General features: G+C 47.7%; 1 protein-coding gene across 3 annotated transcripts in view; it reads left to right on the forward strand.

Moving 5' to 3' along the window:
• The first annotated feature begins 4322 nt into the window (after window positions 1-4322).
• Rxrg (retinoid X receptor gamma) overlaps window positions 4323-25111 on the forward strand; it is a 41023-nt gene continuing 20234 nt past the window's right edge. Inside the window, exons 1-2 of one of the 3 annotated variants that reach the window (XM_021642600.2) lie at window positions 4323-4781; window positions 19234-19481. In XM_021642600.2, the coding sequence (XP_021498275.1) occupies window positions 4715-4781; window positions 19234-19481 (315 nt within the window). In that variant the 5' untranslated portion in view covers window positions 4323-4714. Of the gene's footprint in view, window positions 4782-19233; window positions 19482-23392; window positions 23610-25111 lie in introns of those variants that run through there. The other 2 variants (XM_021642601.2, XM_021642602.2) reach the window with 2 other exon arrangements.

Below are 25111 nucleotides of genomic sequence, written 5' to 3' on the forward strand. Positions count from 1 at the left end.
GAATTCTGTACCTAATGTTTACTGGTAATCATCAAGTGAATGACTTTAGCTTTTCATTTGTGCTTGTTGCAAAATACTATTTTATATCACCATTGGTCAAAAGAAAAATGAAACTAACCAGAGTTATAGCTGTATTCTTTGATTACCAGGTTTTTAAATATAAGATTTGCTGGCTGAGTTCACATTTAATGTTATAGTGCAAATGCATGTCCTCATTTAATCACACACTCTATTCAGAGCTCATTAATACAAGTTCAATGCATCATTTAAGAAGACATTTAACCTTGGCCAAAAGCAAGCCCAGAATTTTCATGAATGAATTAGCTAGTTCTCCTATAGACAAGGGGCGTTAGGTCATTTGTTTGAAATCTTGATGAGAATTTCCTAGCATCTGGAGATACTGCAGTGATTGAAGTTTGTGTAGCTGTCTGGGAAAGGCTGTGTTAGACAAACTAGATGGTCAGATACTGTTGTTTGACCACCAGTGGTTTTGGGTAAGACACAGTGGTGCTGAACAAAACTAAAACCAAAAACAAACCAACAACAACAACAACAAAACAGACCAAAGAAGAGTATCCACATTTCTTTTAACTTCGCATGAAGTCTCAGGTTGTTTAAACCTCACGGAAGGCATCCCAGGGTAAAGTACCCTGCAGTGTTATTGGCACTTTGGGGCTATGGAAAGCCTGGCATATTCGATGCAGCATATTTACGGAATGTCTTTTACTGCTTATGTTGGAATAGCTCACAGAACCCATTGTCACTGCTAAGGGTTAACAGTTCTGCAGTGAGCACGAGGCACGTGCACACTAGCTCCATGGTCCTGGTGATGCCGTGAACCAGTAACTGCGAAGTCTCACCTGAATGCACCAGACAAGGAGTTTTGTCAGACATGGGCTTGGGGCAGATTTTCCTGTGAGAGTGTGGGACTGAGCTGGGGTTTGAACGATAGGTAAGAATTAGGCAGATGGGCAAAAACCAAATGAAAACGATTGAGAGACTGGACTGGAGGAACCAACAAAAAAGGGGCGGGATGAGAAAACAAAGAAAGCATTACTCCTTTGAATTGGCTTTATAGTATAATAATGAACACAAGCCCAGTTCTCATCACGCATGACCCACAAAATGAAAACGAAGTCCAGCGCCTTTGATGAGATGCATGACATGGTTGATGCCTTTCCGCCCCCCCCCCCCCCAGAGTTCACCTTGCCCCAGATCAGAGAGCTGCGAAGTGGCAGAACTGTATGGACCCTCCTTTCGACAACTGTCACTCAGCATTTCCCTGTGCCTACAGGTCAAAGGTCCTATTGAGACATAATGCGGAGGCCTCCGTGCTGGGTTATGGAATTTGCTTATTTATTCTAGGGGTAAAGAGACAATGGTTCAGTGGTTAAAAGTTCTGCTGCTCTTCCAGAGACTCTGGGTTCAATTCCCAGCACCCACGTGCTGGTTCATAGCCACCTGTAACTCCAGCTCCATGGGATCCAATGCCCTCTTCTGAACCCCATAGGAACCAGACATATGTATGGCACACAGACATAACATGCAAGAAAACACCCATGGACATAAAATAATAAAAACATTTAAAGAAGTAATTTGCTTATTCTGCGAGGAATAGAAGTCAATGACATATACGTAACAGTGAAACCGGAAGTAAACCACCACTAGATCATCTTGACGTTACCCTTGGGCTAGGCTCTTGAGTGGGCATTTTAAGGGATGGGTGTTGAGTGACTGAGTACTTAGAAGAAACCCTCGCAAGCCTCGAATCATCAAACAGCTAATTGAAGCAATGTGTTTCCTTTCTGCCAGCCATATCAGAGAACACGTGGTCTGTTCTTGATTGAGACGCTTGCTTTAGACACCACCATGGAGAAGACAGACAATTGGGAACAGGTGGTAGGTGAGCTCGCATTCCCTTTCCTCACCGAAGAGGAGAGTGGACGGAGCTCATTTAAAGTGAACTAAAGTGCCTCACTGACGCTTTCATGCCATCTTTGTTGTCATCGCCAAATTAGCTTGTACATATGGAACGTTTATTATGCCTCTGACACAGTCCAAGTGGTGGGCATGTGTGGGCTCGTGGAATGCTCACAGCCCAGAGAGATTCAGTAATTTACAGGTAACACCAAGATATAGAAATAGAGTCGGGATTTTCAGCCTCTGACTTGGCACCAAGGGATGGACTTTCTCGTGGTCGAAGATGCTATCTTTGTTATATTTCTTTCAACATTTTGATTGATGGGTTGGCTAAGACATGGAAGGCCATCTGTTGTATTTTTTCAGAAGTCATGAAGTGGGGATATGTATAAGAGATATACTGGCTAACAGAAAGATGTTCCAGAATATCTGGAACGAGGAAGGAATCCCCTGAATGTTTTCATTTTAGAGGAATATAGGTGGACAATGCAAGGGGGCCCCTGAACCAATCACCCAGGAATTCGATGAGGGATGTACATAAAGGCAAGCATAGCATGAGGGGGGGACATTTTATCAAGTTAGTTCTCTGTGACTTAACATGTGGAGCTGCCCAGATACGGGTTCATGTGAACAAGTGGGCCTCCTGGGAGCTGCACCCCATACTTCCACCAGCCCCACCCCCGATCAGTGCTCTGAGAGCCAATGTCCAGCCACAGGAGCACCAGAGTCCATACAGTTCCTCAGTGGAACAATGTGACCTTCCTTCCTGACTCCAGTTGCTCTGGTCCCCTTCATCTTGTCATCTTGACTTTGTTCTTGCCTTTTTTTTGTTTTTTCTTAGTTTTCATTTTGTTTTCTCCTAGTGCTCACGTGTTGATTTTGTTCTACCCTTCCCTCTCTGGCCATCTATGTCCTGTGGGCAGTGCCAGGGGACACCACCATCCTTTGTGAAGCCTCTCAGTTCTCATCCCATGTCACTTGCCTGTGGGGAATGCACTGACCGCTTGCCCATTACCTTCCTCTCTCATCTTGAAGAACAGTTGCCTGACTCCTTTCTCTACCTTGAGGGTGTCTATAGAAATGACATAATTAGAAACAGGTGTGTGTTTTTGGTCGGTGTATGTGTGTGTATGTATGTATGTATGTATGCATTTGCTCATACACACAAAATCAGAAGCAAGAAAAAGGATGTCAGGTGCCTTGTATCACTTTCTACTCTGTTATTTTGAGGCAGGGTCTCTCTCTCTCTCTGAACTCCAAAACTTACCATTTCTTCTCCAACTAGGCTGGTGGCTAGCAAGCCTGTCAATCAATCTTCCTGTCTCCCCTCCCCTCACCAGTCCTGGGGTTATAGATGCATATGGCCACATTTGGCTTTGTTCCATTGGGCACTGGAGATCTGAACTCAGACCCTTACACACACACATCAAACGTTCTTACCTATTAAGCCATCTCCTCAGCCCTCCTGCATATGTTTTGAATAGTCTTGAAATCTTAGTTTTAGTGCTACATACACTGTCTGGAAGAACCAGGAGCGTCTAGGGAAGGCATGGCTGTATTTGACATGGTGGACCTTTGTCAGAACTTGCAGATGATCCAGTGACAAGCCCCGTAGCCTTCTCTTTGTGACCTCAAAGAGTAGAGGTAGGGCGGTAAGTGCTCTCTAGAGATGAAATGGGATGGTGGTGAGCTCCCAACACTGAAGGCGTTCAAGTACAAGCTGAGCAGCGCGTTCTCAGGGGATCTACACAACAGACCTAAATATCGAAGGGGCTTAGGCTTTTGTCTGTGGGTTGGCTCTCTCCAAGGGCGTCTTTGTGTCGATGACCATGCAGGGACATCCTCTAAGCAGGTGGCACAGTGACGGTGCTCAAGGTGAAGTTATCCCCCCACCCCCGCCCCCAGTGAAACATCAGCGTGAGTACCACTTTATGGTGGCAGCGTGCCCTTCCTACCTGTAGGTAAGCTTCCCGGTGAGCCTGCTCTGCTCCGTCAAGCTTCCATTGTTGGAGCACAGACCACTGGGGCTGGCCACCCAAGCAGGAGGGGCCCAGCCCCGAATTTAAAGGCTGCTCTATTTTAGTTTTCCGTCTTTTGGGGCATCTAGTCTCATGCTTTTCTAATTTCGTGCTTATGAAAGGGCTCTGTTCTCTCTCTCGGCCCCCCCACCCCACCCGCCCCCTTTCACAGATCAAATAACAAGTGCACTGGACAGAGAGGAGCCAGAGTGAGAAAATGCATTTTAATAAAACCCCATTGATTTTTTTTTTTGTGGGTGCGAGTCAAGGAAAAGGCACCTAAAAGAGTCTTTCTCGCCTGCCACCTCCGCCCCTCTCTCGCGACCTACTAGGGCAGAGTCACACATCGATTGGTTCCCAGCTAATAGATTGTGCCACCGGGTAGGGACCTCTGGGGACTCCTCGCAGGGAGCTAGAGGAGTCGCTCGCAGCAGCCCAACCCAGAGTTAATCAAACTAGCAACAGGATCTCAGGCGCGGCGGCGGCGGCGGCGGTGGCGGCGGTGGCGGCAGTAGCAACAGCAGCAGCGACGGCGGCGGCATTATGCGTGATTACTGACAGGCACCAGCTGCCGCCGCCGCCGCAGCCTCTCAACACTATGTGGACTCTCGGATCTAGAGGCGGATTCCTGACTAATCCCAGAGGGCTGGCCCAGCCTGCGCTCCCCCGGCTGCTAGCAAGCGATGGCCACTCTTGTTAGCCCAAGTTGAAGCAAGCCCGGCTGCGCCTGGGAGCCGGGGAGAGAGGCTCGTACTCCTGGGAAGCGCGGTGGAGGGATGAACCGGACAGCAAACATGTATGGAAATTACTCCCACTTCATGAAGTTTCCCACCGGCTTTGGTGGTAAGGACCTCGCTCGGGCTCCGCGGCGGGAGTGTGAACCTGTCGGGAGGGGCAGGGAGGAACCGGGATAACGTAGCTTGGAATCGGAAGGCGGGCGTGTTCGTTCCTATGCATGAGCGGTGGCTATGCCGCGTGTCTCGTGGGTGCTTGCCCGGGCGGAGGAGAGAACCGTCCCTGGGCGAGGGCGGGCTTGCACATCACGGGAAGGCGCTGGGATATTCCGAGAGTCCTAGCCAGCGTGTCGGGAAGGGTTTGGAACAAAGATGAAGAAGCTTTGCTACAGCCCCACATGTCTGTGTGCGTATGAAAAGTGAGAGAGTGAGGGAAATCGCCGAGATGTACCTATTCTTTAATTTGTACCGAGAAAAGAAAAAAGTGATCTAAAAGGTTTTCGCTTGGTCAAAAAGTCCCGGAAATACTTTACAACAAGGGCAAGGTTGTTTTTTCACTTAAAAGCTTATTTCTTTACAATTGGATTTTCAAAAGGGAAACATAGCCCTTTAATTTGGCTTTCCTCTCTGCTTTCTTCCCCTTTGATTTGCTAATAGCCTCTTCTCCCCTCCCCTGCTGCTGCCCCCAATTCCACAGCAAGAGTTGCTGTCATCATTTCCGCTTGGGGGGTCCAGATCTAGGGCTGGGGGTAGGGAAGGCTAGGCTCTAAAAACCCTGCAAACTGAGGCTTCACCGTAGCCCAGCCAAGGTAGTCCTTCAGTCCCCACAGAAGCTTCGGGAAGCTAAGTTCACTGGCTGCCTTCCTGCCTAGGCACGTCTGTGCTAGGTACCCTTCCTTTCAGGGCCAGGAACCGTCCCAGACACCCAACCATGTGTAAATGCAACCAGCAGCCGAACCAAATCGACTTCTCATGTGTCTGGTGGAGGCATGGAGCTCATGTTCTTGGGAACCAAAGTCAGAGACTGTGCTGTATGGATTCCGGCAGGCAGGGTAAAGCAGACAGATTTGCAAGGTCTTAAGAACTGAAGTCCCTGCTCCCCTGACCTCCTCTGTGGACAGGCAGCCAATGTATTGCAAAGGCCTGGGAAGAAAGTTTGCCTGCTTTACTGGACCGAACCCTCTGTGAGGCACCGTGACACACTACCGTTTCTTGGGTGGAGGCTTTGGGTGAGGAGGTGTCCCATTCCTTCAGTGACTCTGTGAGCCACGCAGGAGCCAGGCACCTGGAGATCAAATGTGAATGACACACTACCCTTTGCACTGGGGTAAGCTCACTCATCATACGCAGTAACGCTGTACCATATATACGGTGATGGAAGCATTAGGAGATTGATGATTGGTCCCAGGGGCAAGGGGACATGGGACGGCACCAGGTAAAGCTCAAGTTATTTGGGCTGGTTTGACGGCTGAGGGTGGTGGCCAATAATATGACCCGACATGTGGCTGCCAGGTTGCAGTCTGGGCCCTTCTCCACTCCCATCTCAGTCCTTTTCACAGCTGAGAACAGCTTTTCCCCTTGCACATGAGCTTGGCTGTTTGACGGTCATGTTTATCTTCAGCTAGATTCCTGAGCCCTTCAAGGTCTGTGTGGTGATGGCTTCAGAATGGGTGAAGAAAGAGAGACCAGTCTAAAAGTGCGCGGGGTCTGCTTGCTGGAACTGTGGGACGTTAACAACTCAAGGACCTTAGGGAGAATCGAGGGTGATGTCTCATTTGGAAAGACATAGATAGCTGAGGCCTAAAGGAAGGGAGAGCTTAGACCAAGGTGGTGAAGGGTAGGGTTGCAAAGGACTTCCAGAAATGTCTATAACTTAAACTCTACTAGAATTGCTTTCACCCAAAGAAACACACACACACACACACACACACACACACACACATAGAGAGAGAGAGAGAGAGAGAGACAGAGAGACAGAGAGATAGAGACAGACAGACAGAGACAGAGAGAGAGACAGGGAGAGAGAGAGACAGAGAGAACGAGGTCATTGGCTTCGGTCCTTAGTTTTTATCATTTATTTGTCTGTGTGATCTTAGGCAAGCTACTGAACCTCTCTAGGCCTTTAACATCTTCAGTCTCTGAAGTGGAATTTGTAATCCCATTCTTAGCATTTTGTTTTGAGAATTGAATGAGATAGCTATCCCACACACAAAAAAAAGTGTTGTCTGTACATTTGGTACCAAATACAAATTAATATTTCCATTCCTCCCATTTTGCTCAGAAGCCAACATGCAAATTAATTTAAATACCAGATATCACTATAGAGTAATGAATTGGGGATCTGGAAAAATGTACAACTAAATCTGCAAAAACCCACACATTTTGCTGGCTTCAGTTTCCAATAATTTGTGGAGGCTCCAGTATTTAGTGTAATTGGGTTTCAGACCTGATATAACATGGGAGAAGGTTGTTTAAATGCTTGCTTCTAACGGTGAGTTTCGTTGTCACTCCTAAGAAAGGAATGGCTTATTTTGCTTGGCTCTGTTGACGTCTTCCATTTTGTTTGTGTGAGCCAGTTAAGAGGAGGCCTACGCTCAATGCCAAAGAATTGCCTCTTCTGAACTGTCTAAGAACCTGCAGGAAGGGGGGGGGGTCCCACCGCAGGCTCAGGCAATCTGGGAACAGTACCTGCAGCCATAATGCCTCTGCCTTCATAATTACGTTGGTGGGTAACCCCTGCCCTTTCACATATTAGCAAATGGAGCCACAGAAGGATCTGTGGTCCTGTAAGAATCTCCAGGGCAGTAATGTCACTGTTGGGAAGTAACCTTCATGTGTGGGCCATGCCTAGGATGTGGCTGAAGGCCAGTGTTCACCGGGACCTGCAAACTGCCCACTCTGAGCTTGGAGTGTGCCCTGTATGGTAAAACTGTTTGCTTCTGCTTGGCTAAGTCTTGGATTGCCAACTGCACAGGAAAAGACTTCCCAGTAGGCTTTCCCGTAGAAGACTCGAGACAAAGCTTGTGTTAGCCCCATCCAATTGTGCACTAATGCCAGGGGAGAGAAGGAAAGGGGCAGAGGTGACAGGCACCTACATTATCTGCTGGGACTAACCCAGCAGCAAGCAGGCTCGCTGACACTGTTCGCTGTTCTGTTTCTTTCAGAGAGGAGTAACCAAAAACTTTGGGAGGTAAAGGACCCTCACAGCTGGAAAATGGCAGAGCCGGTCCTGAATCCAGAAAGTCGGGCTGCAGGTCCTTGCTCTGCACAGCTGCCTCTCACAGTTTTTAAAGCCAACACACCTACTTTGCAAGGAAAGGGGCAGCAATCTACCTCACAACAGCCTGGAAAATTGGGCTGATCACTGACTGTAGAATAGCTTAGGGACTACAGTGACCCAGCAGCTTCTTGGGGACCTCCTGATTTGTAAGAGTCCTGCCCATCGTGACCTGACTATTGGGGTAGAAACTGCCCTCTTTTAGCTTGAGAGGAGCCATGGAGGGGAGTCGAGCTGGCAGCGTTTGTGTATGTGTGTATGCACACGTGGATGTATTTCCCAGAACACATTTTTTTTTCTCTCCGCAGATGTGTGGGTGGTTAATTGAAAGCTACCATGGGCGTAAGTGGTTAGGGTTTGTGTAGGAAGGAATAGCTGTTTATCAGATGTTGCAAGGAACATATTTAGGATAACTCTTTTCTGAAACGTTTACAATATTACAAAGGGGGTAGATGGATCAGTAGCAACCAAGAGAAGAAACTATGCAAAGAGAAGCCTTTCACTTCCCCAGTGGTATCGCACCAGAGTCAGCCGAGAGCTGGGCTTTAGTCTTGTGTGTCTGATGTCGGGGCTACTGGAGGAAGTGGCTGTTTTCTTCTCTTCTGTGAAAGTGGATGACACAGAGATTAAAAAAAGGGGGGGGAGACGGGGGGAGACATTTATTTTTTTAGAATTCCTGGGCTTGGGTGGCTCTCATGAGATGGACCCAATCCTAACTCAGTCATCCTCACAAAAGAGTCAAAGCAGTGGTCTGCATTTACCAGGGACCTACTGTGTGCCAAGTGCTCTCCGGGGTACTATATGCTCTCTGGGATCCTTGGAGACTAGATACTGTCATCATTTTCTTCATTTTGCAGAAAGTGAAGCAGAACCCTAAAAAGCTTGGGCAAACAGTCCAAGGTCATCTCTCCAGTAAGGAGCAAAGACCAGTTGGCTCAGGCCAGGTCAGCTGAGCTTAACCTTACCCTGGGTGGCCACGCCCAAGTGTGGCCACCCCCGGGGACTGAGGCTGGGTGGGGTAGGAGGTAGTGCCAGATTCGCTGGAAATAGGTGAGTTGTTTGTAAGAACAACCTACGTATTTCTTTTTCCCTGTGTTATTTACAACTTGTTTATGGGTTCATGGTGGTTTTTTTTTTTTTTTTTTTCCTTTTGAATCATTGTAGCAAAAGAATAAAATATCTTAGGGGGGAGGCAGGGAATAAAACAAAGGTTAATCATCCCACCTTCCTCCCCAGGTGGTTCACGTTTTATTTTAACATGTGCTGGATTTTTCTATTCTGGGGCAGGGGTCAGCCAGTCAGTATGCAGCGCACACTTTTTCAGGCTACACCACATCTGGGAGAGGTTCTCAGACCAACCCTTGTAGTGAGAAACAGCTATAGCTCTGGCTGGCCTCCAGCAAGGCTGATGCTGGTCTCCAGGAGAATCTCTCTCAAGAAGTTTTATTTCCATTTCCATGAGTTGTGATTTCCAACACTCTGGTTGTAAAAACACTATTCTTTTGGTTTCTTTGTCATGGAGCTGAGTTCTCACAGTTAGACAAAGCATCCCGTAGGTCATTTGTCCCAACTGTCCAGAGACATGTGGCTTGGCTGGGATTCGGGGATGTATGCCATCTTCAGATTAATCTTCCCAGTTCCCTTGGAGCAACCTGAGTGGACAGGAAGAGGAACAGGGGCATGCTGCTAAGTCAGAGTCCTCCCCTCCTCTGCTAACCACTTTGGGTAGGTAAGCACTTATCTACAGCTGTCAGGGCTAGATGGTTTTTTGTTTGTTTGTTTTGTTTTTGAGCATGGAAAATTATAAATAAGTGATAGAAGCTTGTTCCCCCTTTCCAGACAACATTTGGAGGCTGGAATTCTGAATGTACCTTTTTTTTTTTTTCTTCTCCTTATCAGAAGATGTCTGCTCTTAAAGTGTCAGAATGCGCACTGGGACATGCTGAAGTAGACATGACCTGGGTTTGGCTCCTGGTTTCAGACAATCACAGATGTCATTCCAGGGCAAGGGCTCATGAGGCTGCCTCTATCGGTCCCACCCTGGGTCTTCCAGAGCCCTCTGTTTCCCCACCTTTGAATTAAAGAGCCTAGAGCCCCTTGCTGCCCTTGTTGGCTGCTGTGTCTTGAAGAGGGCAGGGGTGGGCACAGTGAGGATTTCCAGGTTAAAGGTCAATCCAAGTTCCTGTTCAGATTTCAGAATTAATATTTGGACTCTAAAAATGGAAAAGCCCGTGATCTTTAAATCAAAAGAACATTTACAAGAAGTTAGAGGACTGGCAGGGAAAGTGCTTAATAAATATTTTAGGCTGTTTGCCTGAGTTTCATTTCTGGCACTCAATATTTTTAGTCTCCTTTTTCCATTTTACTAGTCATGATTGTGATGGGGGGAAGGATCTGGGTGGAGGGCTTAGGGTTTGGAGCACCCTGTGCTTCCTCAGCCCCAGCAATGAGGGGAGCAGAGCAGAAGTCAGAGAACAGGGAAGTGGTACCTTAGACTGATGTGAGAGTGCCTGTTCGTTCGTTCATTCATTCATTCATTCATTCATTCAGCTTAAGAGCTAAAAACCTGGTGTGTATAGGACACCAGAGCAGAGGACCTGTTCCCTGCTCCAAAGTCTTGAAAACATTTGAGGCTCCATTATTTCTGGAAATTTCTGTCAGGCCGAGTCTGAGTGTATTGATCTGAAAAAATTCAGGAATTTCGAAGCCAAGAGCAGATGACACAAGGGTGGGGGTGACAGTGTACAGGAATGACGCTTACAGTAATGTAAGATGACTACAGTCTTTGGAAAGGTCTATTCTTATTCAGAGGCTGGGAGAAATGGAACAAGAAGCCTAGAGGGATGGAGGCCACAGGTGAAAGAGCTCTGTGGGCAGAATCCATGTTCACAGACCTCAGCAGTAAAAAGTCATCCAGTGGCGTCCTTGGTACCTGCCTCAAACGCCTGTTGGCACACAGCCAGGAGGCTTCCCGGTGTTCACGCTCCCAGAATAGGGAGCTTGCTTGTGAAATAGACGGTTTTTCTAAAGCGAGATCCCCTGCCACATCTCATTTGTTAGGGACAGTGTCATGCCCGTCCGGACCAGCCTGTGCCGGCACAACTATGGAAAGAGAGGCAGGCAGACACGGTGTGAGGTTAGACCCCCGCTTTAAGTCGTTCTCAGTACTGACTGGAGTACTTCAGGGCAATCCCTCTTCAAAGAACCGCCTTGTCATCGGGAACCTCTGCTGACCTGCCTGACAGGGGTGGGTCTTAACTTACAAACCACTCAGCACCAGGCGGGAGTTCGAACGAAGCAGACAGTGGCCCCGAGGGGCCACTTTTCTATCTAAAAGGCTTGCCATGGAGCCTGGCATGTAGCACTGAGGGGGAAAAAGGTTTTGAAAAAGCTCGTAGTTGCTATGGGAATAGCAGCACAGATTCATGAGGAATGTCATGACGATAGGCATTCTTTAGTGGGTTCAATACGTCTTGGTTTTGGAAATCAGGAGACCTGAAGGTTTACACTGGGTGGCCCTGAGCACATCTGTCTCTGAGCTCATTCCCTCTTTTATAAACCAAGGTAGTTATTCTATCTATCTATCTATCTATCTATCTATCTATCTTTTATTTTTTTGAGACAGGGTGACAAGGTTTCTCTGTGTAGCCTTGGACTCGCTTTGTAGACCAGGCTGGCCTCAAACTCACAGAGATCTGCCTGCCTCTGCCTCCCTGAGTGCTGGGAGTATAGGCATGCGGTGCCTGGCCCAAAGTGGTTCTTGAAGTCTTATAAGTCTGGTTCCTAATCAAAAGCAATATAGTCTTATTGAATTATGACATAGTCAGTTGAGAAAGGTGATGAATGCCATAGGGCACTGGGGAGATGGCACTTTCTCAGTGAGTGTGAGGATGTGATTGAGAATCCCTGGCAGACACTCAAAAGTTGGACACTGTTTCTAGCTGAGGTGGGAGGAGGAGCCATGGGAGGAGGAGCCAGAAGCGAGAGGTGAAGCCAGGAACAGGAGGCGGAGCCAGAACGGGGGGCGGAGCCAGAACAGGGAGGCGGAGCCAGAACAGGGAGGCGGAGCCAGAGAGGAGGCCCCTGAGCCAGCCAGCCAGGCCAAACTAACCACCATCATCACCCTGGAGCTTGTGTCCAATAAGGTGAAGTTGAAGACCTACACCAAGGTTGTCCTCTGACCTCCACACACAAATGTGTTGACACGCTCATACCTCCTGTCATAGGCAAGAATCTGTACACATTAACAACTAATAAACATAAAAGAACTGGTTGTGGTATAAGCTAGTTTGTATTTGCTGATTTGCAAAAAAATAAAGAAGGTTTGTTAAGCAAATAGGCTGGTGAGAGGAGCATTGAGCCTATTTAGGATACATCTGTTTTCAAGCAATTTAAAAAGCATAGTAAGGGTGTCATTAGCATATTAACGGGGTGTTAATTACAAAAGAGTCTTTTAAAGCAGGTTTCATAAAATCCCCACTTAGTAACCATTAGCTTACGGTACTTGAAACACAAACTATTCACGTGTGTTACTTAGAAGTAATAAAATTGTAATTTAAAAGTAATCTGCCAACTTGTCACGAATTTAAACTGATTTTCCTCTCAATTGATCCAAATGAGTGAGGTTTTTGCTATAATTATATGTAATGCTGGTAATAATGAGGCTGATTATCAATCTTTCCCTGCTTTTCACCATTCCATCATTACAGATTTTGGAGCGGGAGTGGAGGGAGTCAGGCAGAATGGGGGTGGGGAGTGAAAGCAGAGAAAAAAAGAAAAGATGGAAAAAAGTCGTGTTGCTCCCACCCCCCAGCTTCAAGCCCTGGGAGAAGCTGCCACACAGCTTCTTCCTGAACTGTTAGAGCTGCCCTCAGTGAATGGGAAAGGCTGTCTGCCTTTGGAGCTGGTCCTAGCCGGCTAGCAAGCAGCTGCGTTAGGCTATCGGCAAGGCCTCTTTTTGGTTTTACCCTTACTTCCGCTCTCGGTGATCATTCTTCTTGGGCTTCCCATTGCAGGGGAGTCTTGTTTCTCATACCTCATCTTCTACACCTCAGCTCCGCCCCTGTCAAATGGGTAGATACTGACGTGACAGCACTTTAGAAAACGTCAATATTGATTCAAATGTAAAAGAAGTATCTTAGCAAATCCAAGTGCAGATGGCTCTTTCCCCAAAAGGTTGTGCTGGCCAGGGGCCCTGCAGAAGGGAACTACAGTAAGCTTTGCACTGTGAAGGACTGTAGTCAGGACTAGGAGGGTCCTGTTAGAAGGATTCAGGGTCAGGATCCTGAGAGAGGCCAAGAGCCGAACCATGAAGAGAGAGGTGGGAAGGACTTTCTCAGGAAACTGCTAGAAACTGCCTTTGTATAACCAGCATTAAACTCAAGCCCCGCTGCTTTTCTTAGTCTCAAATGCCTTATTCCCCCCCCCCCCCCCCGCATAAGTTGTTTGGTGCCACTGTCTCTCAGGTTTTACATCCGCACAAACAGGGACAACGAGCATGCCAGCCTCAAAGTATTTGACACACGTGCGTGAGAGTAACATAATGGAGCCCACCGATTTATACAATGACTATGCGGCAGTAAAAAATTCAATAACTACAAGCCTCCAAGTGCTGTTGGCATGAGGTGAGTTAATGTATGTAAAGTGTTGAAACTCTGTCTGGCTCATGGCAATTTCTCAGCGATATTAGCTATTATTGTCATTCAGGAGAGGAGACAACACAAAAGTGTCAATTAAAAGCCTTCATAGGGCAGTCCCCTGCCGAACTTGCTCAGCAGCCTGCCTGTGTATCAGGAGCCAAGTAGGGGAAAGATGTGTAAGTTCTCCTTAAACAAAGAACAAGCCAGGCAGCGAATATTCTGATTGTCAGCTTAGGCACAATATCCTTCTACTGGATAAAAGGAAGGGGGCTTGGGTGTGGGATTGTTTCCCCCAGCGTGGGAGAAACCGGAGTGGGACAGGGCCCTGGGATGCTCCTCCTCACCCCAACTTATTGTGGAGAATCCAGCGCTGGGAAGCTGCCGCCTTCCCCGTGGGTGGGCATTAGTCTTTATCAATGGCTCATGACAAGCGTCCTTGCCCTCCTGAAGAGGGTTGCCAGTGGGAAAACAAACTCTCCACCCTGGCACAGCAGCAAAGGGGTGGACACGCCAAGCCATTTGCTCCCTTGTCTAGCCAGTCAGAAAGACTACCCGCTTGACATTTCACTCTCATTGGCTGAGGACCAGTTGCTAAGCAACTGCGTACCTTGGTAAGAATTCTGTACATCCCAGGACTTTTCTCTTCTCCTTCTCAATAAGTATCAGTCTCTTCTCTTCTTCCCTTCTCTCTGTTTTCTATTCCTTTCCCTCTTCTCTCTTTCTCTTCTTTATACACACACACACATACTTCATTTGCTGTTCAGAGGTTTCACAGATTTTGGTTTTGGTAACTGTCTGGAACACTGATTTCTCATCCAAATAATTTCTGTTAATGAATTCTGCATGTAGTTATACATAACAATTAACAAAAGTTTCACTGTTTAACAATTGGCCAACAAATCATATCTTGAGCACAGTGCTAGGAACCATGACAATAGTTTGTAACAGGGAACCTTCTGATGTTGTGGCATGATGTTGGGGTCTACAAATGTGCTGGATCACATTCATGGCTAGTCCAGGGTGCATGTGGCCCATGCTGGCTGTATAAGCAGAGGCCTGGCTGACTGGTGATCCCCGGGAATTCTGAAGAGAGGTAAACAAAGAGGACTTGTGTGTCAGACTGAATCATGAGACAATATGAGGGGACCTAAGGAAGGCATCCGGGTAGCTGGGGTGACAGAGAAGATCTATGGGCTGCTTATGTGCCAGTGCTTTAGAAAATTCAATATTAAAAGCCCTGGTGTGCCTGTATCCGTGCTTACTAATTGAAGCCCTGACCTGAGCTTTCACTATTCACTTTGGATCGGACTAATTCATTTTTCCTGGTTAGATACTGAACCCAAAGCTTTGTGCCCTGCAGGCAAGTGCTACCACCGAGCCAAGCCATTTGATCCTCCCAAAGCTGATCTTCGGTGGCTGCCAATTCACACGCAGTCCCTTCCTCACACTTCCTACAGAGCGGAGAGCCTTCCAGATGCCACCACCACTACGGCACACCACGGATTTAAGGCGCTCTCTCTGGTTCTTGGAGGCAGGCACGGTTGTCTCAGTCCACACAGATCAACAGAGTAGTACAAGCAAACTCAGGTTCTAAGAAGAGGCAGAGACCCAGGGGCCAGCACGCATGGACACAGCAAGGAGGTTATGTGCAAACGAGGACAATGGGCTTTCTGCGTCCAGAACTCTGATGAAGCAAATCTCGGTTGTTTAAGAAAATGGAAGTCTCCATCGCTGAAAGAGTGGAGCCTTGAGGTCAACCCAGGACATTTTTTCCATGTCAGAGCGTGTGTCTCCTCTATAGGACTGAACCCATGTGCAATCACTATCTCAACATGCATAGACTTTGGAAAGTGGTAGCGTTCTTTCTGTATTCTTTGTGCTCTTGTCATGGTTTTGGCTCCTGACGATAACTCATCATTTCAAACTATACCTGCCAGACAGCTTGAAGGCCCTACAATGTCAAGTTGGTGGTAGCAGGGCCTGCTCAGCCAGTGGTTAAGGTCAGACCATCTCAGACTCCTGTCACCTGTCCTCGGTCTCCAGTGCCTGAGAGCTGTGCTCTGGGCATCACTCTCAGAACAGAGCTAGCTGGAAGGCTCATGGGCTTACCAAGTACCAGCTCCTTGCTGGGAGACACGAGGACCATAAGAAAACACTTTTCCTGGGACTACTGTCAGGAAAGAAGGGGGCCTCCCGAGGAGTTTCCAGCAGATAAGTCATCTTATAAAGAAGGTGCTGTTATGAAGAAAGAAAATGAACTCTGTAGTGCAGTCCAAGGGCATTTTCTAGATTTCTGGGCAGTTGGTGTGTTACAAATGACCTAAGATCAGGATGTAAGAGGAGGGAGCCAGGAAGGCCGACAGGATGCACAGAAAGGCTCCTCATACAACGTGAGCCCAAGAGAGCAACTTCGTCAGCTCGACCCTACCGCTGTAACAAGGCCCCTCAGACTGGCTAATTCATAAATAATAATTTTTTTCCCCTTGTAATTCTTGAGGCTTCAAAGTCCAGGATCAAAGCCCTGACAGATTCAGTGTCAAGAGAGGGCTGGCTTTCCATTCTCATCAAGGCACTCTTTGTGAATTCTGATCCTCTCATGATGGAAGGAGTGGAAAAGAGACGAATGCTGTTTCCTCACGTGCAGAAGTGTGGAAGGCCACGTAGCATTCTGAAGTGTCATTAGAAGGGCACTGACCCATTCATGAGGATGCATCCTGAGGCTCTCTTCCCCTCCTCAAACTTTAAGTTTGAGTTCCAAAATGAGTTTTGGAGGGATATGCTCATTCAGTCCACAGCAAGGTTCAATATCTTCGCTAAAAGCAAAGCCACCATGGCTAAGAACCGCTAGGCCCTTGTGAGGGATAGAGTTCCAAAAAACATTGTGTAAGATGCATTTCCCTCTTTGAATTTGATTTTAGTTTTGAAAACCTAGTTATAAACTGTCTACTTCTTCTGGACTCATTAACACATCAGAAGTAAAGCCACATTACATTAAAAAATATATTTATTTGCTTGTGTGAGAGTGAAAATGTGTGTGTGTGTGTGTGTGTGTGTGTGTGTGTGTACGCGTGTGTGCACTTACCTGTCACATACATGTAACATAGCATATGTGGGAGATCAGAGGATAACCTTCAGGAGTTAGTTCTTTCCTATTATGTGAATCCTGGACAAAGTACTCAGGTCATCAGGTTCGGCAGCAAGTGCCCCTACCCAATGAGCCATCTTGCTGGCCCTGTACCCCTCTAAGACAGTTAGAAACTGAGCATGAATGCACCATTTCATTCTATCTCAACAAAGACCCCTTCCCACCACTGCAGTTCATCGTTGAATCACCTTCATTTTTCCTGGCTGCAGTCACAATATGCTTCAATTTCAAATTGCCTGCATGTTATCTCTTAAACAACTTTTACATTTTTTAGTATCTATTTGTATGTTTCTGTTCAGATCAAGCAACATTCCTCTCTTCCCTTCCCTTCCCTTCTCCTCCCTCCCTCCTCTTCCCTCCCTCCCTCCCTCCCTCCCTCCCTCCCTCCCTTCCTTCCTTCCTTCTTTCCTTTCTTCCTTCCCCCTTCTGTTCTTCCTTCCTTCCTTCCTTCCTTCCTTCCTTCCTTCCTTCCTTCCTTCCTTCCTTCCTTCCTTCCCCCTTCTGTTCTTCCTTTCTTTCTTCCAAATACAATATACTTTGTATTTGGTGTATTGTTTCTTGGCTCATTTCCATGACAAAGAACTAGGGAAGGAGCAACTTAAGGGAAGAAGAATTTATTTTGGCTCACAATTAGGGGGATACAGTCCATCGCAGTAGGGAAGACAGTGCAGGAGGACTAGCCTCTGTGTGGGGCTATTTGCTCTTATCTCAGCAGACCAGGAAGCAGGGGGGAGATGCCAGCACCCATCTGGCATTGTCCATTGCCCCCAGTTTTTCAGCCCCCATCCATGGGGTTATTACGCTTACATTCAGGGTGAGTTTTTTCTTCCTCAGTTGAACCTCTCTGGAAGCAGACTTGCCCAAGTGCATCTCCTATGGGAATCTAAATCTACTCAAATTGACGGTGAAGGTTAGCCACTATGCTTGGCATTTCTCTACGATCAATTTATTGCTTAAAAAAACTTTAAATAGTTCTCTTCAGAATGATAATTTTAGACAAAAATGGGATGCTGGGCCCAGGTGTGAGTAAGTGTGAGGTCTTGAGGTTGTTCTCTACATGAAACAATTGTTCTGTCTTTAATTTTTTTGCATTTATTTTAATTAATTAATTTAGTCTTTTTCTGTGTGTGTGTATGTGTGTAAGATGTGTAAACACACATTCCATGTGTGTAGATGTGTATGTGAGATGGAGGACAATTTGTAGAAGCCAGTTTTTTCCTTCCACTATGTGGGTTCCAGGATTTGAACTCCAGGCTCTAGACCTGGCAGTTGGTGCCTTTACCCACTGAGCCATCTTGCCAGCCCTAGAGTAACCCCTCTGCTTAGGAAGACCTCAACTTAGAAAGCAGAAGGCCTAAGAGATTCTTCAGATGGACATTTTCTTAGTGGCTCCTCCTGTTTAGGATCAGTTCCCAGCTAATGTCTGACACCCTGTCTCAACCCCAGAACGTTAAGGAAGAAGGTTGTTCCTTACCTCCTAATCCTGGTACTTATTGTTCAGGACCTTATGTACCTCACATAGAGTGTAATTCACAGGAGGGGTTTGGAATCGGGCAGCTTCTCCTGCAGACCATACTCACTGACCTCACAATTTCCTCATTTTCTATCCCTGTTTATAGCAAGCTGCGCGGCTGAACTAAGCGCAGCAATTTTGCATATTTCTTTGCACCTGTCCTTTTATTTCAGCTGCTCAGAGGTCCAGGGCCACAGTTCAGGGTGGCTGCCCTTGCCGTGTCTTCTAGACTCTTGTGAAGAGACTGAGTTTCTAACTCTGCTGGAGAGAATGTTCCATGGTGGGCTCTCCAGATGACAGGAAAGCACCCACCCGTCTCGTTCATCTTGCGTTAGTTACCGGCTACAGGGAACATGGCTTCAGCTGGGCTGAGAAAAGTAGTTTAAGATAATCACTCAGTCACTGCTCCCACGCTCCCAGAATCCCTTCCGCAGGCGCTAGTGGTATAGCACCCTGTCCCTGGAGGTGGAAGTGCTGTCTACAAGCCCGTGGACGCTTGTCTTCCTGTGCTTCCCGGGTCCTGGTATCCACAAAGCCACATCAGTCATGCCTCTCTGCATATGGGTGAAAGGATTTTAGCCTTGCCCCAGTTCCCATAGCCATACCAGCTTGAGGTAGGGCATCTTGGTGAAGCTCGGGCCGCTGTTCACCCAGCTCCTCACATGGGCATTGACTTGCCCTTCCTGACTGGCTCAGGACACAGGCAGAGGCCTGGTGCCCTGTGAGCCATGCCATGGTTGTACTTGCTGTATATCTGGTTCAGCCCATGGTGGATCCAGCGATAAACTCAGAGAAGACACCAATGAATTCCCCTCTTCTGCTCAGGCCCTTTCCTATTCCTGCAGTTTGTTTACTACTTTCTGTAGGAGTAGCCAAAGGGAGGGGAAGGACCCAGGAAACAAAAAGTAGGGGTAGGCTATACCTCTCTCTCCACTGGAGCCCTATCCTTGCTACCTGAGCCTCTCACCGATGTCTTTCCTTTCATAGGCTCTCCCGGCCACACTGGCCCCACATCCATGAGCCCATCAGCAGCCTTACCCACAGGGAAGCCAATGGACAGCCACCCCAGCTACACAGACACCCCAGTGAGTGCTCCACGGACGCTGAGTGCTGTGGGGACCCCCCTCAACGCTCTCGGCTCCCCGTATCGAGTCATCACTTCCGCCATGGGTCCACCCTCAGGAGCACTGGCGGCCCCCCCAGGAATCAACTTGGTGGCCCCACCCAGTTCTCAGGTAAGCGCGCTTTCTCTCCAAGGCTACAGGCAAGCGCTCACTGTGGGCTTGCTGAAGCGATTGGGTTAGCTCTGTAGCCTGCTCTCCTTCGGGACCTCATTGCCGGTGCCTTCAGTCCAAGAAGTCCTGGGGGCCTGACAACAACTTGTGGGCCAAGAGATGGTAGCCGCGAGGCCACGTTCCTGCTGGCCTTCATGGCTGTTTTTTTTTTTTTAAAAACACCTCTTCTTATTCCATAATGAGAGCCTAGGGCAGTGGTTTTCAACTTGTGGGTCATGACCCCTTTGAGGGTCCACCAATTGTTCACGGGCTTCGTTCACATAAGACCATCAGAAAATACAGATATTTACATTATGATTCATGGCAGCAGCAAAATTACAGTGATGAAGTAGCCATGAAAATCATTTTACGGTTGGGGCCCACCACAATAGGAGGCCGCAGCGTTAGAGTGGTTGAGAACCAAAGATCTAAGGGTCGGAGAAATGGCTCTGCCGGTGAAGGGCTTGATGTACAACATGAGGGACTAAATTCGGATCTCTGGCCCTCACTACAAAAGCAGGGCATGGCGGCTGGGAAGTCGAAACAGGGGGAACCATGAAGGCTTTCTGGGTGACTCACATCAACCTCTGGCCTCAATACATATGTGCACACACACACATGCTTATGTACACACACAGACACATATCTAGGCAATGAGATACCATACGCTTTTGTTAAAGGGAATGCAGAAATGACTAGGGCAAGTCTTTGCTAAGCTTTTTCAACTGAGAGGGGAAGCAGGCAGGCACAGCACATAGACACATCTAGAATTAGGTACACATGTACATGCAGTGTGTCTGAGGCAAAGAGGAGTCAAGAAGAAACCTTGGTCTGGATTCTGAGTGTCTCCTGATGCTGTGGAAAAAAGATGTATGCTCAGCAGACCCGAGTCACTGCTCTGTGGAGGCCCCAGGATGGCCAGATGGCCTTGCCTTTTCTTCTAAGATTCTTAGTTTTCCCCTGTTGCAGTGGTCGGTCCCTGCTACAATAATGCTATAGGAAAACATAATCCCCAGGCTGGGTGCTCAGTGATTAAGAGCACTTACGGCCCTTCTGGCCTCTGCAGACACCGCACACGTGTGAAGTACACACAGACATACAGGCAAAGCACACCTACACATAAAATAAACATTAAGATTCTTCAGAGAAAAAACAATTTCTGTCATCAAAGCTTACAAAAACAAGTATTTGCCTTCTGCTCAAAGATGCCCATGCTTCCCGAGGGCCTAACAGGCTAGTCCCTGATATCTTAGGCCAAAGGAGCAACAGCTAACCAAGAAATAGTTCATCTTGGTCTCTCGCATGAGGGCTATCTTAGTGTCTTTTCCTGTTGCTGTGATAAATTTCCCCGACAAAAGCAACTTATGGGAGAAAGGGTTTGTTGTGGCTCGTGGTTCTGGGTGACAGCCCATCACTGTGGGAAGTTGAGAAGCTGGTTACATTCTAGCTATGATTAAGATGCTGAGAGCAAGGATGCCTTTGTACTAGTGCTCAGCTTGCTTTTTCCATGATTATACAGTCCAGTAACTCCTGCCTGGGGGACAGTCCCACCCACCGTGGGCAGGTTGTTTCACTCCAACTAACACAACCAAAAATGATCCTTCGTAGATATCATGGCCAAGGAAAACCATAGACAAGATTCTATCACTGGCGGGTGGGGAAATCGGCTGTGCCTGTTCTAGTGGGAATTATTACAAGGGCGAGGCAGAGAGGATAAGGAGCATTAGGAGCAAAGATGGAGGAATGAAAATCTCACTTATTATACCTTTCTTTCTCTCTGTAAACAGCCAGGACTCCCCACTCCCTCCGCGTTCTTGCCGGCAGGGGTAGCAGCGTAAAGGTGCTCAGTTTGTCTGCATAAACATTGTTACGAACATTTCTATGACAGTGTTTCTGATGAGGTTAACATGGTCACTCATAGGTAGAATGAATAAGCCAGTGTACCTACCCTAATATGGACAGTTACCATTCTGTCACCTAAAGGTCAGACTAGGAAAAAAAAAAAAGGTAGTAATCCAAATGAGAAAGAACTCTTCTTCCAGATGGCTTACAACTCTACAACCTAGGAGGACAGTGTGTATGTGTGTGCATGTGTGTGTACGTGTGTACTCATTCCCGTTGGTGGTCAAGTGTGGAGGAGGCTGGCAGGAGGTCAGCTTTGCATTTCTGCCTCAGTCATTCTCATCCTTACTTTTTGAGACAGTGTCTTTCACTGAGCCTGAGGTGCCATCTCGTAGCAAGGCTGGCTGGCCAGGCAGTCCCTAGGATCAGTCCATCTTTGTCCCTAACATGGGGGGGTCACACACGGGGGTGTTCGTCATGTCTGGCTGAGTGTCGGGGATAATAAGCAGCTATCCACTGAGCCATCTCGCCAGTCCTGGGCCTGTGTGTATGTAACATTTTCCCACCTTTGGCCTTGAGGTGACGCATTGGCTCTTTCTGGGCCTTCAGCTTACTGGTCCTCAGACTGTAGCATGACCGTTCCTGGAGTCCTTTTGCCAACTTACTGTATCCTGGTGCTTGTCAGTCTAAAATAATGTAGAAAATTTCTTATACTACGTTACCCTGACACCCAGGAGATCTTGTACAAGTGGGTGATGGCCACAGCCTGTGTAGAAGTCACAGTGTGTTGTGTAAACAACACATACAAGAGCAAAACCCAAGGGGAGCAGAGAAACAACCTACGGATTGCCTCTGTCATGGGTGCTGGGGCCCCAGAGGCCTTGGGTGGCAGCTGGAATGTGTGCGCCCTTTCCTGCCTTTCAGAATGAGTGCGGTTTGTTTACTCTCTTTTCTAGGAACACATTCGAGGAAGGAGAGGCAAACAAAGCCTGGGAGTTAGAAAGACGAACTGCAGTGTAGGGGTGAAAGTCGGGGTTTGCAAAGGGCATGGCCATTCATTTATCAATGAGTCACAGTGGCACACATGTGTAACACTAGTGCTCGGAAGTCTGAGGCAGAAACATCCCTACAAGTTCAAGTTCAGCCTGCACTACAGAGTGAAAACCTGTCAAAAGAAAAAAGAGAAAAACAAGAACATGGGGCTGGAAGACAGCACAGTCAGCAAAATGCTTGCTGTGCAAGAACCCCCAGAACCCCCAGATAAAGCTGGGCACGCTTGTAACGCCATCAGAGATGGGGGGGGGGGGTCCCTGCGTCTCAGTGACCAACCAGTCTGGCTGCACCAGTGAACTCCAGACCCCAGTGAGAGACCCTGACTCAAAAAACGAGGTAGACAGCTACTGAGTAGTAAAGATTCTCTGAGACTGGCTTCTGGTCACTACATAGAGGAACACACACACACACACACACACACACACACGGACATGCACACACACACACACACACACACACACACACACGTGCACACACAATTAGTATGTTCATGAATAAATAAGTAGATACATAAGTAAAAACTGTTTGTGAGGACCTACAGTGAGTGAATTCTATTTGATACCACTCTGCTGCAAATGTGGCTAAGCATTCAAAACAGATTAAAAAAAAAACGCAAGGAATAAACAAGATAATTTAAAATAGCAGTCATCGTATCTATGAAGACATACACTCCAGGGTGAGTTGGGAGAGTGACAGGCCCCGTGGGTAGGAATCCGGCAGCCACCGTCTCCCCGAGGCTGCTTTTAGCAATCACAACGGAGTCTCCTGACTAAGCCAAACCTGGCCAATAAATCCATCTCCACAGCCATGTGTCAGGGCCGCTATTCCTGGACTATATGCCTGTACAGAGGGATCGGGGTTGAAAGGTCAGCTGAAAGCTTCGGTCCTGGCCAACTGGGTTGTGTGCAGAGGCCGGGCCAAGTTTGGCTTCGGTAGCTATATTAAGCTTGCCAAGTGCTGGTGAAGCAGCCTCGGACTGCGAGCAGGGCTCCGGGCTTGAGCTCCGGAACCACAGGCAGGAGAACTTCGCCCGCCCGGCTGACCAGGTGACACACCGAGGCTGAAGGCTTTGGTGTGAGCCACGGAGACTTGGACTCTGAGGCCTGGGATAGGGGTTGTTCCTACACCCTGCCTTCTCTGCCCAGCACTGGGTCTGTGGGAGCTCTCCACGGAAGCATGCTCTTTCCGTGACCTGTGAGTACGATTCGATTCGGGAGTGTTGGGGGGAGGGAGCACTCGGCGTGGAACAGCAGACAGGGCCTCCCACTCCGACCCAGTGTTCTTCTCTTTGAACTCCTCTGAGTGCACTGTGGGTTTTCGATCTTGAGGACCAAGGAGAACTGGGCTGGCACAGTGTGGCAGGGACCCTGTGACCTTTCACAAACCACGTTAAGCTCATTACTGTTTGAGTTTCATTTCTCTGCTGTGGGGCATGAATGCTTGCCCTGATTTTCCTAAAGGGATTTTAATGAATGTCAAAGGAGACGTGGGTTTGAAAAATGCTTCTTGAGGTCTGTAATGCCCTGTGGTAAACAGAGGATATCATTATTATTATTATTATTATTATTCCTCCATGATATATATTGTACACCCAACTGATCCTTGATTCAGGCATACTGTGTTGCTGAAAGATTCTAGATAAGTTTGTCTCCCTCTTCTCTCTCCCCTGCTGACCCATGCAGCCTGACCTGGATGCAATCTATCCCTGTTGATGTTTTTTTTTTTTCTCTTTGCTTAGTAATTTATTGACAACTGAGTTCTTACGCTCTCAAATGTTTGCATTTTTATAGCAAATATTTTCACAAAATTGACAACATTATAGTTGGAATAGACTTGAAGATTATCCGATCTGATGATAAAGAGAAATCAAATTATAACCTCTTCAAAACCAAACTGTATTTGGAAGTCTAATATGCATGTCAACTTAAAAAGACATGGTTAGCGGGGCAGAGCAGTGCTCAAGTGCTTGGAAGGCAGAGGCAGGAGGATTATTTCACAGCTAGCCTGGGACTATGTCTCAAGAAACAACAGATTTGGTAGAAGCATGTTCAGAATATAAGAAGCCTCAACATTTTTATATCTAGGGAACACCCATGTGCACACACACACACACACACACACACACACACACACAACACTTAAAAACCACCGATCTAGTCCAGAGATGTGGAAACAATTCTGCTGAATGGTAGGACCATTATATATTGAGATAGATAGTGAGGAAGAAGAGGGACAGACCAGGATCCAGGTTGGAGGCCAGACCCCTCACAAGATTAGAGGTGAGGTGTGTATCCTGGAAGAGGGACTCTAGCCCAGGCCTGGCCTGGGTGGGATAATTGAGGCTGGACATGGCTCAGAAATGGAGCCAAGGTTCTGAACTGGCTACAGAGGGCTTCAGGGAGCACCGGCCACTGATGGAATCTGAGCAGAACAGGTGACCCGGGATGCTCTTGTCCCATTCTGGTGGCCCAGCCTGCTGTGTGCAGTGGCAGGTCAGACCGCCCGCTGGATTTCAGCTCTAATGTGCCTGTCTCAGCAGAACTGCCTCTAATGGAATGAGACAGCCAAGGTTCAGGGACTCTGGGGCCAGGCAGCTAATAGGCCTGTATTGACAACAGCTGCCTTCCCCTGCCCGCCGCCTTCCATTCCCCGCGCCATTGTCTCAGCCCGTACAAGCCCCAAGCTAGCCCAAGGAG

Source organism: Meriones unguiculatus, chromosome 11 (assembly GCF_030254825.1).
Source record: "Meriones unguiculatus strain TT.TT164.6M chromosome 11, Bangor_MerUng_6.1, whole genome shotgun sequence".
Lineage (NCBI taxonomy): Eukaryota > Metazoa > Chordata > Mammalia > Rodentia > Muridae > Meriones > Meriones unguiculatus.